General features: G+C 43.8%; 1 protein-coding gene across 2 annotated transcripts in view; it reads left to right on the top strand.

The window, feature by feature from the left end:
- The window catches only part of akt3a (AKT serine/threonine kinase 3a), a 53,966-nt gene that overhangs the window by 32,693 nt on the left and 4,690 nt on the right, over positions 1-16,583 (top strand). For both annotated transcript variants that reach the window (XM_086181178.1, XM_086181177.1), the window contains exons 5-13: positions 2,830-2,974; positions 4,080-4,211; positions 4,353-4,418; positions 5,898-5,966; positions 8,884-9,006; positions 9,620-9,748; positions 14,961-15,175; positions 15,351-15,438; positions 16,074-16,176. In XM_086181178.1, the coding sequence (XP_086037304.1) occupies positions 2,830-2,974; positions 4,080-4,211; positions 4,353-4,418; positions 5,898-5,966; positions 8,884-9,006; positions 9,620-9,748; positions 14,961-15,175; positions 15,351-15,438; positions 16,074-16,176 (1,070 nt within the window). The remainder of the gene's footprint in view (positions 1-2,829; positions 2,975-4,079; positions 4,212-4,352; positions 4,419-5,897; positions 5,967-8,883; positions 9,007-9,619; positions 9,749-14,960; positions 15,176-15,350; positions 15,439-16,073; positions 16,177-16,583) is intronic.

The following is a 16,583-nucleotide window of genomic DNA, read 5'->3' as shown; positions in this document are numbered from 1 at the left end:
TCCATTGATCATCGGGTAAAGTCGAGTATAAACACTGAGCTCCAGATGTTTAGTTTATTTGCAGGAGACATGTACTGCGAATGCGCTGGACACGCACATACACACACACACACACACTGTGTGTATGTATACTTGATAGAAAACTTTGATAAAGGGTTCATAGAGTTACGAAAAACTTGGATAAGCCATGGAATTTGAAAATAACGATTTCCAGACCTTAAAAGTTTTTTGAAAAATAAATATAGCTGGGAAAAGTCATTGCTTCACAAATACCTGCTCATTTGAGTATGAGCCGAGTGTTTTGACTTAAAAACAAATCTCTTTTGTTAATATAGATTTTTTTTATTTTGTATGAAATCATGAGATCACCAGTTTCAGTGAAATGTGCGCTTTTAAATTGTGACATGGCTTTCTAAGCTTATTATTCATGTATAAAAAAAGATGTATCAGGGGACGAATGGCCATGAATATTTTCAAAGAGGACATGAAAAAGAGATTTGAAATACATTTGTGAAAATGTGTTTTGAACCTTGGTGAAGTCCTTAAACTGGCCTGTAGGTTTTTGTTTTGTTGTGGAAGCACGCCTAGGTTGTCTTGCAGTCTACAAGAGTTTGCAACTTTAAAGCTGAAGTGTTTGGGAAAGCAGAGTGTGCACCACAACTGTCTGTCTGCGCCTCTGTGTGTGGGTTTTACTGTATTTGTTGTACTGTACCAGCGCTGGCAGCGCTCCAGCTACCACAGCCCCAGCCGTCAGCAGCGAGGGTGGCACGTGTTGGCATAGTGCCCGACTGTAGGCAGGCCCATTATCTCTCATTAGCAAAAAAACCTCATTATACCAAAAACACTCTAACCAAGAGAGAGAGAGAGCATTTATCTGCTGCCTGACCTTGAGATAGTTCTTATTGCTTTTCATGTTGCTACACGCACACACACATCACGGGTGCCACAAATTAAGTGCTCCATTGTTGTAGATGGAGTGTAACTTGAGTTTGCCCTTGTTTTGGAGTGTGTAGGGTACACTCAGAAGTCTTTGCAGTAGAAAGAGATTCAGATCTCAAAAACACACACTGCTCTGTTTAGGTTCAGATAGATGTTCTTCCAGATCCCTGAAGGAAACATATGGGCATCTAACTCAAAATAAAACAAAAGACACGGGGGTGATCATTTGGTAGTCAAACAGGGTTCATTATTATGATCTGCTCAGTGGATGCTGTGCATAAGCGTAAATCCCAACTTGCTTCTCCGGAGTCCTGGGGATTTTGGAATGTTTGAATATCATCTTTGGCTCACCAAAGTTCAGGCTCTTTAGCGTTTTCTGCCATTGTGTAACCCTTGAACGTGACACAGGATTTGCGTTCTTTGGGTGAAGATCAGGAAGAGAGAAACTTTTTTTTTTCTAAGCGCAGTTCAAGGAAACCACCTTTTCTTTTAACATGTGAAATGAGAAATATTAATAACCAATTTGATTCCAAATGGAATGGGATTTTCAGGACAAAGATAAAATGCCGGAAAAAAGTAAAAGCTGATGTACTCTCTTCGTCTATTTCTTCTTCTTCTTCTTCTACTACTTCTCTTCCCTCCTCTTGTTCATCAGAGCGAAGGGAAGCTTGGCCCAGTGCATAAACTGTTATATTCATCATCGTTAAATACAATAACGTGTCTACATATCCTGATGCATGGCTGGCCTTCTGCTACAGATGACGCTCGCACACATACACACACACACATTTACACAAACACACACTTGGACTCAACAGATGTTGAACAACGCCGCTAATGAAAAGTCAATGGGGAGGAACAATGTTAGCAAACAACAATGCATTGTTCGCTCTAATACATGAGTGTGCATTTGTGCGCATACTCAGTCACACACACGCAAACACACACACTGACACACATGTACACACACAGACTGGGACTGGCATTAGTTCTGCTCCATGATCATTGCTAATTTGCTTGATTCTCTAGTTGACCATGTTTCCTCTCTGTTGAACAAATAGGTGTTTATGTCAATTGAAAACATTTTAGTGGCTTTAAATCCATTTAAACAAGTACACCACAGCCATCTTTTTTGAGAATATTTACCCGAAGTTATTTACTTTTCATTTATTTTACACCCGTGTGGTGTATTGTTACTCAACTGTTCCCTATTATGCGATCCTGTCGAGCCTGAATGATGCAGGACATTTTGGGCAGTTGCTGATGCAGAGTAAGACAATAACACAACTTTATCCTCCACGATGATGGACTTCAGTACGCTGACCAGTAACACCAATTCACGTTCTGATTTTTTGGGGCTAATGATGGTACCAGTATAAGGAAGGAGAAAATTCTAAACTCAATGTTCCGTTTACAAAAGTGCAGTTATGAAAAACTTTGTGCTTTGGAATGGAGGGCAGGTATTTTTCCAAAATAAACGATTTTGTCCAAAATGACATCAGTGCCATTAAATGATGAACTTCACTTGCATTTAGATATGATAAATAATCCCAAGCATCTTTTTGTAAATTATGATCTGTAAAAAAACTACAACAGAAACACATGTCAAGCTGGGCATGACAGAAGGGTACAGCAATGGAAATAGTCATAAATTCACATGTTATCTTCTGTACTACTAAGCGATGCAGCAGCTAGTAACTGCTGAACGTTAACTCTCTTTTGAAAATGTCAGGCGGGTGAATAACGGAAAGGCACAAACATTATTGTTCAACATCTAAAGCAAACAGTGGCTGGGACTTTATGTCAGTGTATACGTGAGGCAGAGTCATGTGAAGAAAAGAAGTATCACTGATGCATCCCTGAACTTGACCTTATATGTTGAAAACTCAGAGATGAGTGGACAGAGGCCATCCAGATGGTGGCAGACAAGCTGCAGCGACAGGAGGAGGAAAGGATCCAGTGCAGCCCCACCTCCAACATCGACAACATGGTTGAGGAGGAGATGGACATCTCAACGACGCACCACAAACGCAAGGTGATACGCACGTACACACACACACACACACACACACACACACACACACACACACACACACACACACACACTCACACACTCAGAAATGCACAAATTATTCCAGCTGCATGACAAGGATATGAGATGAAGAATTACAATTAAAAAATGCTTTACTGAGCCTTGAGGGGAGGTTTGTTAAGACAGAGGACTCACTTAATTGTTTTCTTAAGCTTTCCTGTTGTATTTGCGTTGTTGTGTGTGTTTCTCATTAAGCCTCCAACAATAAGCCACTTTCATTACACTGGTTTTACTGGACAGTTTCAATGCTGGTCTATAGTCGAGCTACAGAGGCACCTAGCACTTTCACGTACTGTTAGCATATCCATGACATAAACAGACAGTGAGGGTTAAATGTCTTAATTGCGTCTGCAGTCTATCTAAAGTCTTCCTCGGGTCAAAAATGTTTTTCTTCTTCTTCCCACAGTTGAATGAATGATTAATTGATGTCTGTGCAGAGTTAGACAATGTTTTCACATTCATCGGTGAAAGTTTAAATTTTCTTTTGGCACAATTTGTGACACCACAAATAATTTTAGAGGTTGATCCTGGACCAAAATTCAGCATAAAACAGTATAATGCAGAACGTTAAAGTCTCCAGGTCACAAACAGTGAGAACAGGCTTTATAGACAAGTAGGAGACATCTTGTATCAGGCAGTTAAACATGTGAGATGAAAAATGTTTGTCTATTTACGCAATTTTAAAGTTTTAATAAGGGAGAAAAGTAGGGGATGTTTTAAGGGTTTTAATGTGATAATTAAAGTGGGTTTTTTTTTCTGTATATCATATGTTAGACAGTATGATTTTTAAATAAACTTTGTCACTGCGTAGAAGTGATCTTTAATTTCTTGACTGGTTATTAGACACCAGTTAAAAAGAGGTCTACAAAATATTGTTTGGGTGTCTGTATGTGAATGGTGAGAGTATCAAAACTCACACTAGAATTGCAAATGTCACCCACCAACTACTACTTGGATAGCAACATTTGCAGAGGTCCTCCTGGAGCTAGTCAGCCATCCAACTTGAATCAAACAGTCCTAAACCAACCTGTTGTGTTCCTCCCCGCAGACAATGAGTGACTTCGACTACTTGAAGCTGCTGGGTAAGGGAACCTTTGGGAAAGTGATTCTGGTTCGAGAGAAGGCAAGCGGGAAATACTACGCCATGAAAATTCTAAAAAAGGAAGTGATCATAGCCAAGGTAAGTTTGGCCTAGTTTGCTCTGCTGCAGGTCAAACGCATTTTCTTGCTCTGTGTCAAACGTCAGCTGGCAACTTCATGAGGTGCCAATCAGGTGATTGACTGACCTGATTTGTTTTTACTCTGTCTTTGCTCGGTGCAGGATGAAGTGGCCCACACACTCACAGAGAGCAGAGTCCTGAAAAACACCAGACACCCCTTTCTAACTGTAAGTTCTTTACACACACACACACACACACACACACACACACACACACACACACACACACACACACACGGTTTGAATTCAGAAGTACTGTATATGCATGTGTATGCAAATGAACTGACACCTGCAGGCCACGTGTGCACTCACACACACAGGCGGCACATTGATCCTATACATACCTGAGTCTCTAGAGGCTAATTATGAGTTCTACACCAAATTGTTGTACATTCACGGCCGCATCTGTTAGCTTTGCACTCGCTCTTTGATGTACTTTTACACACATCAACCACTGTTCATTTCTGTCACACCCCTTCTGCTGCCATTCCCTGGAAACACAAACACACACACACACACACACACACACACACACACACACACACACAAACATGTTCTGTGTATGTTGCACATTGTGGTGAGAGCAATTACTGTTCACATCAGAGTTTACATCTGTCACATCTGCAGCCACAAAGAGACTCAGACCAACTGTTCCTCTGCTTAGCAGCTTCATAGAGGAAAAAAGACAGATACCAACTTCACACATTATTGTTGGAATAAACAAATCCACGTAAACTGTTTGAAGCTATGAACGATATAGTAGGCTTTTGTTGCTCCTGCTGTTTTAGCTGAAACGGGCCGAGAATCTTGAAGTGCTTTTTTTTGTTTCATGTTATTGTCTGCTGTACACTGGGAGAATTAAACACGATGTATCATTCCACTAAATGGAGAGATGCTGCTCAATATACTGCAGCCATCCATCGGTGAAACTGGTGGTGTCTGTGCTCTTCCAGACATTATGTAGCTGTTGGGATGAAAACACCGCAAAGTAAATAACTTAAACACTTAGAATTTATGACTTCTTCACTCTATGAACAATATGACATGAGAATTAAAAGAACTAAGATAAACAATAAGTATTGGGATATATCTGTATTTCTTGCAGAAAAGGCAATAAAAGAAATCAGTGGAGCAATGGTTGAAAATGGTTGAAAAACTTAAAAGCCGTAATTGAAATAAATGGAAGAAACCTGAATTCTGAATCAAAAAAGTAGAAGAGGCGGAGAAGAGATTGTTTATAAGAATGTCAAGGATTTGAATATTGTCTCCATTCACTTCCGATGTAAAAAAAAAATAAAATATATATATATATATATATTCTGTATATTCTAAATTCTATATATATTCTAAAAAGTATAAACAGTAGACATCTAGAAATCTGACAAATACAGACTATGAAGTTCTTTAAAGAGCTCAATTGTTTGAAATTTGTATGATTTGTAGAGCTGAACATATGAGGGAGCAAAAAAATGAACAGAAGAATGGTAAATTAAGTTTAGCACAACATACGCATGCATTTGAAAGCTAAAGGAACATCGCTCAAATTGCTCTTGAATTGGCTGTGTTTATGACAAAATACGCATTTGTATGTGTGTGTGTGTTTGCTCACATTGCATATTTCTGTCTGCCTGTACATTTTTTTTGCAGTCATTGAAGTATTCATTCCAGACTAAAGACCGCCTCTGTTTCGTCATGGAGTATGTGAATGGAGGAGAGGTAAGACACACACATACACACATACAACCATGCACATTTACTGTGTATATACTTTCATGATGCGACGTATGTGGTTGTGTAAGCAGGCAGTTACACCACGACTCCGCCGCACTAACCTGCAGCGATGAGAAACTATTCAGCGGTCTACTCAGAGCTGTGTATCACCATACATCGAGATCAGTACTAGAATCCTCTCTCCAGATGGTTCAAACATTTATTCAAAAAGTAGTATTATATATGTTTATATGATCATGTACAGTTCAGCCAGTAAAAAATGTATTGTGGATGTCATGTGCGTCGCTTTCCAGCTTCAGATGGATCAGTGTTTAAATATGCATGTTTTAGTGCAGCTGCAGCTTTTAGAACCAGCTGCTTGACCAGCAGTGTCAGGCACCTGCAGGGTTAGGACCACAAGTCTAGGACCCCAAGGTGAGGCTCCCTCAAACTTAATCAGGATGAGATCCTTACAGTGACCTAAATGCCTAACCCTAACCCCTTCAAACAAACATAACCATCTTTGGATGACCTCACCTGGACCTACTCTTACCCACAAGCTCTGCAAAAGACCAACAAGGGTCCTAGTCTCAGGTCCTGAATCTGCTGGTGCTGCGGATTCCTGAGCTGAGTCGTTCTTCTAAACTCAGCTAACTCGTGGGCTGTCAAGTCGTAAACTAGAAACAACACAGACTCTAGGAAGAGGACGTGTTTCCCTTTTTTGCTCAGAGCTGATAAGGAGTATGTTGATAGCTGTTTCCAGGGAAAAACATGCAAAACGAGTGCTGGGCTCATCTGTAGGAACATATACCTGTTGGTGTTAGAGTAGGGGTCTGAGATGATGAACCTCCCCTTAGACACAAGCTTGAAATAAAGTCGCCACTTCTGACAAAATGTATAACGTTTTTCCCGGATGGATTGTAGGATAATTATTCATCCAATAAACAGCAGCCAAAAAAGCCTAATTGCACTGTTAATATAACATCAGTCACTAGATAACGGAAGATGGTCTGTGAGTCTTTATTATTTTTGAAAAGCTGCTCAACACAATCTTTGTTCCACACATCACATACATGTGAGCTGTTCTACGTGATGTTCCTTGATAACTAATATTCTTTCACCTCCATTCAGTGACTCTCCGGTCTGAAACCATCCTGGAGTGGCCCACATCACCTTTAAAAACCTCTGCTCTGGAGTATCTGCTCACAAATTAAATATAGAAGAGCCTCAGTCAACGTTTTCACAACAGTCGTAAAAGATGCAATGAGATTAGGAAATACATTTTTTATTGCGATGAATCTTTAAATGGAGCTACGCAAATCTTGATTCAAAATTTAATCCAGTTACATACCATTTTGTCTGCCAAATGTTTCTCTTTATATAACTGTCTCCCACAAATAAACCCACTAAGTGATGAAAAGTCTGGGACAGCAGTCGAATTCTAAGACGTGCAAACACTCAATAAGTGACTAAAGTCAGACTGTTCAATTGCTTTCTAACACAGTTAATTTACCAACCAACTGGCCTCGCTCTTGCCTTTCCATCTCTCTTTTCCGGCTTGTGTCTATTTATGAACACACCTATGGGGCAGATATAGCCAGGATGACAGTCGGAGATGAAATGAGTTTGGATTCTCCCTCTTTTCCATTTCTCAGATTTTTAATCGGGACGATTTGCAATCTTGGTTCATTCCCTCAGTGTAACTGTCACCTGCTCCCCTTCCAGTTAGTTAGGCAGTCCAGCCAGCGCCAGGCCTGAGCAAACACACACAAACACACACAACCACACACAAACGCGCACGCACACACACATGCTCGCTCGCAGAAAACACCAGCAAATATTTTACCTCAACGGACAAATTGTGACCACACAAACCACACACACACAACCCATTACAAACCTGCCACAGTCACAGCTGCCAGTACACTGATGAAGGCCCACCTGTCGTGTCACCCCCCTCTCGCCACACTCACACACATGTTACACATGGACACCATTCGAGCAAGGTGGTCTGTGAGCATCACTCCAGCGGCCATATGCAAACCTCCCTGAACAATTAATGGGGAGATGCGTGCCCCTTGGCCTCATGGGTAATTTGTACAACTTGACTGGTGCAGCGCAGCAGGCTGGTGTCAATGCGGTGCCACATGTGTAGCCGTGTGACAGTGACAACTTGACAACTGCCAGCTGGGGAGAAAGTTATAGAGACGGGGGGAGAGGGGATGTGAGGTGAGCAATGGAACGCAGAGGAGAGATGGCTGGATTTGCTTTAGTAAGAAAAAGGAGGTGTGTGAGTCTTTCATGTATGAAAATGCCTCGCCAGAATCAGAGCGAGTGGGATCTGAGAAACGAGTAAAGGAAAACGGAGGCTCGGGGGGGCATGGCCAGTTAGGCCACTAATGAGTGCTGCACTGGAGGCAGTTAGGATGGGAGGGGGGAGTTGCATTGGCGATGGCTGCAGTGGCGGTCGGCCTGTCTTTAACTAGACTGGTGTATTGATTAAACCCTTGATTTGGCCCCCGTCGCCGGCCTGCATGCCAGCACCGTGCCAGCCTAGCCTAGAGGGTAACGTGGAAGAGGTATGTGTGTGTCTGCTGAGGGTGGTGGTGGTGGTGGGGGGGCTGCTAGATGAGGCGCCAGCTGCTGAGTGCCTCCACCCACCCTCCTCAGAGATTGCCCCCCCCATCCCCACTCCTCTCCACACGTTCCCCTCTCGCATACACCCCCAGCTCACCCTCCCCTCTGCTATCTATCATCTCAATATGGTGCAGGCAGCCAGTTTGTGTTGTGCTAATTTCCTCCAATAAATCAGTAATTATTGCTGTGCCGTCCCTGCTGTCTCCCCCTCCTCTCCATTCCCCACCCTCTCACCCTCTCCGCTCCTCTTACTCTTTTTCTTCTTCCTTTCCTCCTTCTCCTGCAGCTGTTTTTCCATTTGTCCAGAGAGCGAGTGTTCTCAGAGGAGCGCACGCGCTTCTACGGTGCCGAGATCGTCTCGGCGCTCGACTACCTGCACTCAGCCAAGATTGTGTACCGGGACCTCAAGGTAAACAGAAACAGAGAGAGGAAGCTGGTTGGAGGGCATAGATGAGAGTGATCTAATGTGTGAGTGGAAACTTTCTTTAACCCCACATCAAGCAGCAAGGAGGGGAGGTGGGGGGGTGTGGTGGGGGTAGTAGTGCCACAGAGGTAGAGAGGTAGATGGCTCTGTGTGAGCGTCTGCTTGGCAGCCTTGGCCCCAGCCCCGCTCACACGAGCCAAGAAAACTGAAAGAAGAAAAGCAGACAGAGAGAGAGAAACACTCCAGCCATTAAAATTAAAAGGTTGAGTGGCTCCACTAGATGCCTGAAGTTTATTTCCCTCATCTGCTTGTAGTTTGTGTGTCTGAGTGTGTGTGCTGTCACTAGGTGGGGAAAAGCAGAATGTTTATCGTCATCGGCAGTAAAACCTGTTAACAGTCAGTATTTTAGTTCAAGTATTCAAGTATTTTGTTGATTCTCCATCACAAATGAGACTGAAGAGGATTCATTCCAACCACTATCCTTCATGTGACTCCAAGAAAAGTATTATCCCTTCCACAGTTTTGTCTGTTACCGCCTCAGAATATTCAGATGTTGACAGTTGCATTGTGGGAATATCTTCATTTTCTTCTCTTCCAGTTGGAGAACCTGATGCTAGATAAAGATGGCCACATCAAGATTACTGATTTTGGCCTCTGCAAGGAGGGCATCACAGACGCTGCTACCATGAAGACCTTCTGTGGGACACCGGAGTACCTGGCACCTGAGGTGAAATTTTTGTTTTCTATTTGTCTGTTTTCTTTCACCTGTCTTATATCAACTCTGATTCTATACCTCCTATGATGTTTCTTAATTTCTTGATGTTTTTTTCCCTCCTTGTACCACTGTTTTTGCACTGTTTCACACTCCCCGTCTCCCTTTCCTCTCTTCATCTGATGTTATATATGAGGTGTGTCCCACGCAATGTAAAATTCATGTGAAGTAAATGGTTTGTCACATCAGGCCGTCCGTGTTTCTGAGCAAGCTAAACACACGAACCCAGTTGCTCTACATTCGACAAAATGTTACCAGGCTCTGATGCGCGTGTCAGGTTCCGGAGTTTTTGAGCTCATCGAGGGCATCAAAAGGCAGGGAGCTATAAAGGCAAGTCACATCCAAGTCCAGTTGTGACATCAAATCAAAAATAGTTCCACTGCAAGTGCGAAGTTTCTAAATCGTGTTTAAGAAAAATGATGATTCAGGAAACCCAAAGTGACTCATTTCCTGTTGGTGAGACTCTGTGTTTGTGGCATCAATGGGGGGCAGTCTCTTCGGAACATCGTGTTTTTCAGCAGGCTTGAGTTCCCTGCCAGTTTTGGTAAAGTTGTGAAAGCCAAACTAAACACATTCATACTCGACCCATTAAAGGGAAAACAGTGGGGTCTTAGTAGGCTGCAGGCGGGGATGCACCACTCAGGCTTTAAAGATGCAAGATGGTTCAGCGTAGACGTGTGTTTTGTATGTGGCTTTCTTATAATGGAGGACATGAGGAGATGTGAATGCTGAATATAGAGATTTAAACAAGAACAAGAAGAATTGTGTCTTTTTTGTTAAATTGTTGACATGACACGTGTGAATCTCAGGGTCGATATGCTGAACCTTCTAATCTGAACAGATTAAGGCTTTGTGGTTCGGAAGCTGCAGGCCTCCTGTTTGATTAAGCTTCATCTTTGCACATGTCTGGGTCCACTAGAACTCCCGTGAACTGTTGGACTCGTGTTCTGCACAGCAGGGGTTTATCCAACTACTGGGAAAATAGTTTCATGATCCAACATTCAGACACTTCATCAGAAGCTTAAAAATCTCTGTTTGTGAGCACTCTGATGTTTCAGTCCTCTTTCTCGTTGAATTATGCAGATTTCACAGGCAAACAGTATCTATAGTATCAGGGTGAACAATAAATATGGAGCTTACATGCGTGAGGCGGGTGTTGGCTGAATTAAAAAAGGGCTCAGCACAGCGTTCGTACAGTCTCTCTCTCTCTCTCTCTCTCTCTCTCTCTCTCTCACTCACTCACACACACACACACACACACACACACACACACACACACACACACATCTACAATCTTATCATAGTTTTTTTGCAGCCATCCATCCAACCACTAGCACTGTTTCACTCAAAGGCCAGTAGATCAACTGGCGAGAATGGCGCAGGACTGTGGGTGGTGGAGAGACAGCGATGGAGATGTGGAGATGAAGGCATGAGGGGAGAGACATAGTGTATATCCCACTTGAAAAAGTATGGAGGACAATTTGGCGCAGCATTTTGTGCTTTTTTTTTTTTTAGCGTTCCTTCCTTTGCGTGCCAAAAGCTGATTGGAGGCTGCTGGTTATTTTTCACAGGATGTGTGTCTGTGTGCGTTTATGTGTGTGCGCGTGTGTGCTGTGTGTGTGATTGCAGTAGAAAGTGCGGGCTAAAGGGAGGCAGATGGCGGCAGATGGGCGAGGTTGGAGGAAGGTGCTCGGAAAAAACCTGGAAATCTACACCACCGCCGCCACTCGCCCGCCCGCACGCTCTGCTCGCCCGCCCGCGTGTAAAAATAACACAGTTTGCTCCGAGCCAAGTTACAGAGATGCAAAGTAGCCGGGATTAAAAAGAGAAAAGGGGGGGTGGGGGTTGAAGACAGAGGAAGATGAGAAGGGAGAGAAAATATTTCAGGGTTACAGGAGTGAAATTCAGACGGCTCCCGTGTTTGCCGTCAGTAGAGAGGGCAGCTGAGAAGTGAAGAAAGAGGGGTTGTCTGCTGGGCTCCTGGAGGAACATGTACGTAGCTACTTGAGTAAGACAACACGATGAAGTGAATAAGTCTTCCGCTGAACTTGAAAAGCAGCAGATTAGAATGCAATTGATCGATTCAGCGATAAAACATTAACAAACAATAACCAGTGATCAGAGGAGTCACACAGGAAGTCTGCTGGAACAGTTGAATGGGAAGAATATGGGCTTAAAAAAAAATCTATGTAAATATATTTGTTTTTGTGTTCAGTGGGGAACCCGGTTTAATTTTTCTGTAAATATTTAACACACGTATCAGCATAGCAGAGACGTACAGTAACAGAACTGTGTCAGCATAAATCAAATTCCAAAATGATGACACTTTGGAGATAAATCTCTGTTTGCCACCAACAATATGTGAGCGTATTTTATACGTGTGTGTGTGTGTGTGTGTGTGTGTGTGTGTGTGTGAGTGTTTTGCCTGCCTGCTGGGTATCTGGGCTGATACAGCTACAGGCTGTGTATGCCCATCCCGTCCCATCTAGTCCTGTCCAGGCTGCCAAAGCCCCTGCCCCGTGAGCAGCATCGAGCTGCCACATGGCAGCCCCAACAGACCAGGACAGGACGAGACCTTCTCCCTCACGGCTTCTCTTCCCGTCTCTTGTCTTCTCTCTCACTCTCACACACACGCACGCACGCACGCACGCACGCACGCACACACACACACACACACACACACACACACACACACACACACACACACACACACAGTCCCATGCCTCCATGCCTCGGGCTGTGGGGCAGCATTCTGGCTCTGTGTGGATTAATCTGCTCCCTGCCTGCTACCGAGCTGCCACCACTTTTTTCGGCCATCATAGATCAGCATCGAAAACCGCCTTGTAAGCTGCTCTGAATTTCATGAAGCGCACAAAGTGTGTGTGTGTGTATATGTGTGTCTGCGTGCACACAGACATGCACACCCCCCCCCCCCCCCCATTTAGCTACAGGGACAACACCAAACATCCCCTAGTTTGCTGCTGCACTCTCAAAACTTTATGAATTTGATGAGGATGGATAAATATTCCATCTGCCGTATGTGTATTTGTGTGTGTGTGTGCGTGTGTGTGTGTGTCTCTCTCAGCAGTCTAAGTCAGTGTTATCCCTTCCAGTCGTACAAATCAATAGTATATCTGGAGCTGGCGGCATGCGCTGTTCCCCCATCTTCTCTCTGCAGCTGCCAACCGGGTGACCGGCTTATTACACACGCACGCACACACACACACACACACACACACACACACACACACACACACACACACACACACACTCTTATTCACCCTCTCGCTCCTGTTGACTTGCAGACACTGAGGCAGCCGCCTGCATCATTAGTAGTTTAGTGTCAACTGTGGGAGTTCAGTCAGTTAAGGACAAGCTTTTTTGGGGTTTTTTTTGGTATTCAGCTGCTGTGAAACTCACAGGAAGATATTTAGGGATTTTCTCACCTGGTCACAGAGCAAAATGAGATTTAACATTATTTTGTTTTATGGACGTACAAGAAGACACTGCCAAATAAAGTCATTAAAATTGAGACCCATGTTTGTTGTCGAGTATAATTCAACAAAGCACAGAGTTGTGGGCATATAGAAGTGGGTGTCTCTGATTTACAGTGACGATGAGAACGTATTGTGCCCATTACGTCACATCGAGTTTCATCATACAGATGCACTTCACACGTGGAAACTACCATCACATATTGCAGATTAAACCAACTCTTGTACGGATTTAAGCTGGTGGTAGCAGATCTCTCATCTTGAGCAAATCTTTTATTCTTACTGGTACTATGATAGCATCATGTCATTTCAATGGGCGTATCAAAATCAGAGTGTGCGTGTGTATGTTTGGGCATGTTCATCTGTTAATGGATGCTCCTGTCCACCCGGCCTGGTCCATTGTTAACAGTGAAAATATGTTATTATTATTGGCGAGATGTACAGCATATGTTGCTCTGGCTGCTCTCCAGCCCGGCCAGTCTGTCTGTCAATCACACATACACACTCATGCAACACAAGCATGCACGCACACATCATGCTATTAAAGCTTCTTATGTTAATGAGAGCGTCAGCTGCACCTGAAGCTCCTCCGTTCCTGCATCCTCCTTCCTCCAGAAGTGATGCCTAAGGAATGTGGAAGTGAGGAAAAACATGATTAGAGAACAAAGAACAAGGATGAGGAGGACAACACAAGGAGAGCAGGAAGGGAACAGAAAAAAGAAGGCAACACAGGCACAAGACTTTGATACAGATGGGACGTCTTTCTTCACCAGACACACGGCTCACACAGCGCTACCTGCGCTCACCGGCCCTGACCTGTGGATGCCTGCCTTCTCCATCCAGGGACGTTCCTGTTCGTCCCTGCCAGGAGACGATATGAATGCCAGAGAGAGCTGGCAGAGACCAGAGGGGGCATCTGGGGGGCCACGCCAGTACACACTGTAAGGGGTTGTGTCCACCAAAGTGTTTTTCCCTGAGGCCAGTGCATCTTTTAAATCGGTGCAATCGGAGTGCCATGTTTTTATGCCGTGCAGCAGCAGCAGCGTGACTGGAAAATATGGTCACTTTCTCCCCAGCTGTCCAGTCAGAGTGGAGGAAGGGCGGGACAATAACCACCACCGACCCGTCCCACATGTAAGACTGCTGAACACCAACAAAGAAGAGCTCCAGACAATTTGGCTCTTCAGGACGGTTCCTCACCCACAAAGTCTCATGTACCCACACAGAGCATCTTCTCTCCCTGTATGGTCTCATTCAGAGCAAAACCAGAGGAAATCATAGCAACCACAGCACCTCAGCTGATCAAACGCCTCCAAAGCTCTTCCAAGGACTCGCCATCCCTGAGGTTTACCTCTGTATGCATGTTGGTATTCATTGAGTGAGATTGGAATCATCCACACCTCTGTCCATCTGAGATCTGAATCTGTTCATCTTCCTTTTTTACTGTTTTTTTTTACTCATCCCCTGAGCTAAAAAGGCATCTTGACTCTCCGTTGCTGTATTTCCTCGCTCATCTGTCTTATTTCTCAACCGAACACCTCAGGCAGTCCTCATCTGTCTAATAAAATAAACCAAGAGATGAAGAGTACAAGCAGATGTCCAATAAAACGAATGATCCTTTTTAAAAAGCTGATTAAATAAACTCAGACTGTCTTTGTCTGTGTCTTTCTCAGGTCTTAGAGGACAATGACTACGGCCGGGCGGTGGACTGGTGGGGTTTGGGGGTGGTGACATATGAGATGATGTGCGGCCGGTTACCCTTCTACAACCAGGACCATGAGAAGCTCTTTGAGCTCATTCTGATGGAGGACATCAAGTTCCCACGCACCCTGTCAGCTGACGCCAAGTCACTGCTGTCCGGCCTGCTCATTAAAGACCCCAACAAACGGTGTGTGTCCAGATTCCCTTTGGGGAGTTATTTCTAATCATGTTGGCCTTTTTTACCTAATATTTTGTCTCCTATGATTTGGTCATTTAGTCAGCATCTACAAAATATGTCTTTATCGCTTGATGACTCTGTTTTATATCTAACTAACAACATTCCTCTTTCTCTTCTCTACTAGGCTCGGTGGAGGACCAGACGATGCTAAAGAAATAATGAGGCACAGTTTCTTCTCTGGAATCGACTGGCAGGACGTCTATGATAAAAAGGTGCGGAGGGAGACGACCGTTCAGTTGTGTTTTTTATTTTTTATTTTACTGCGTCACCTCAGATCTGAACCCTGGATAGACTCAAACTAGATGTAATAACCTGAACGCAGCGCTCTCCCATATTAGCATCAGTGCACCGAATATATTCCTAATATCTTTTTGGGCATATGGTGTTCCATCCCTCCCACAGTCCTCCACAGTCATGTAGAATTTAGTCCAACAAGCATTATTTACATTATATAGGATTAGTTTCCTCTTATTTGTCACCTGTCTGCATATATAAACATAAATGGCGCCCTTCACAGACGCAGTGTCGCTTGTTTTCTTCCGCAATCTAGAGCTGCTTTGAAAAAAAAATCAGATTTCTATTATCGATGGTATTGCAATACAATTTTTCATTTAAAAAAAACGGAGTAAACTGTGACTTTTGTGAAGGTCTGTATCAGCCATGTTTTCATGAGTCGGGGAATCAGATTTGTATGCAGAACGTCCCTGCAGCTGCACAACATTTGAATTGTAATTTGAACAAATAAGTAGCCTTTAACGAATACTGAGCCTTCCTGCTATTTGGAAGTTGCTGTAGATCATTCTGCAGATGAATTGTGCAGCCCTCACCTCAGCTCTCTGCTCCTCAGCTGGTTCCTCCGTTCAAGCCTCAGGTGACGTCGGAGACAGACACCAGATACTTTGACGAGGAGTTCACAGCCCAGACCATCACGATAACTCCGCCAGAGAAATGTGAGTGTTTCCTCTCACAAACGTACTCTCCCAGTGGACAGATGGAGAAATAGTACAGAACGTGCTGGTTGGAATACGCATGAAGAAGAAATATGTTAAATATGACGAGGTTCTTTTAAAAAAGTGCACATCTCCTCCTTCCTCAGAGTCGAGAGTCATTGATGGTTTAATCAAGTGTCTCTCCAATGGCGACGTGCAGCTCTTCGCAGGCTTTTGATAGAAAGATACAGGTTTCCAAATGTTCCGCTCTGAATTATGAGTGAGTTGAACTGATGTGTTTCTCTGCGCTAATGTGCCTTTCCACTTGTTTTGTAGGTCGCGTATCAGTCAGCTAGTTAGCAGGAGATCGGCACATCAAAGACACACTTGTTAATGGACTCGTGCTCCTTTTCACGTACAACACACAC

This window comes from Aulostomus chinensis, chromosome 16 (assembly GCF_037954235.1).
Source record: "Aulostomus chinensis isolate RoL2024-O1b breed Wild chromosome 16, RoL_Achi_v1.0, whole genome shotgun sequence".
In the NCBI taxonomy this organism is placed as follows: domain Eukaryota; kingdom Metazoa; phylum Chordata; class Actinopteri; order Syngnathiformes; family Aulostomidae; genus Aulostomus; species Aulostomus chinensis.
This window is presented reverse-complemented; position numbering and strand designations above follow the sequence as displayed.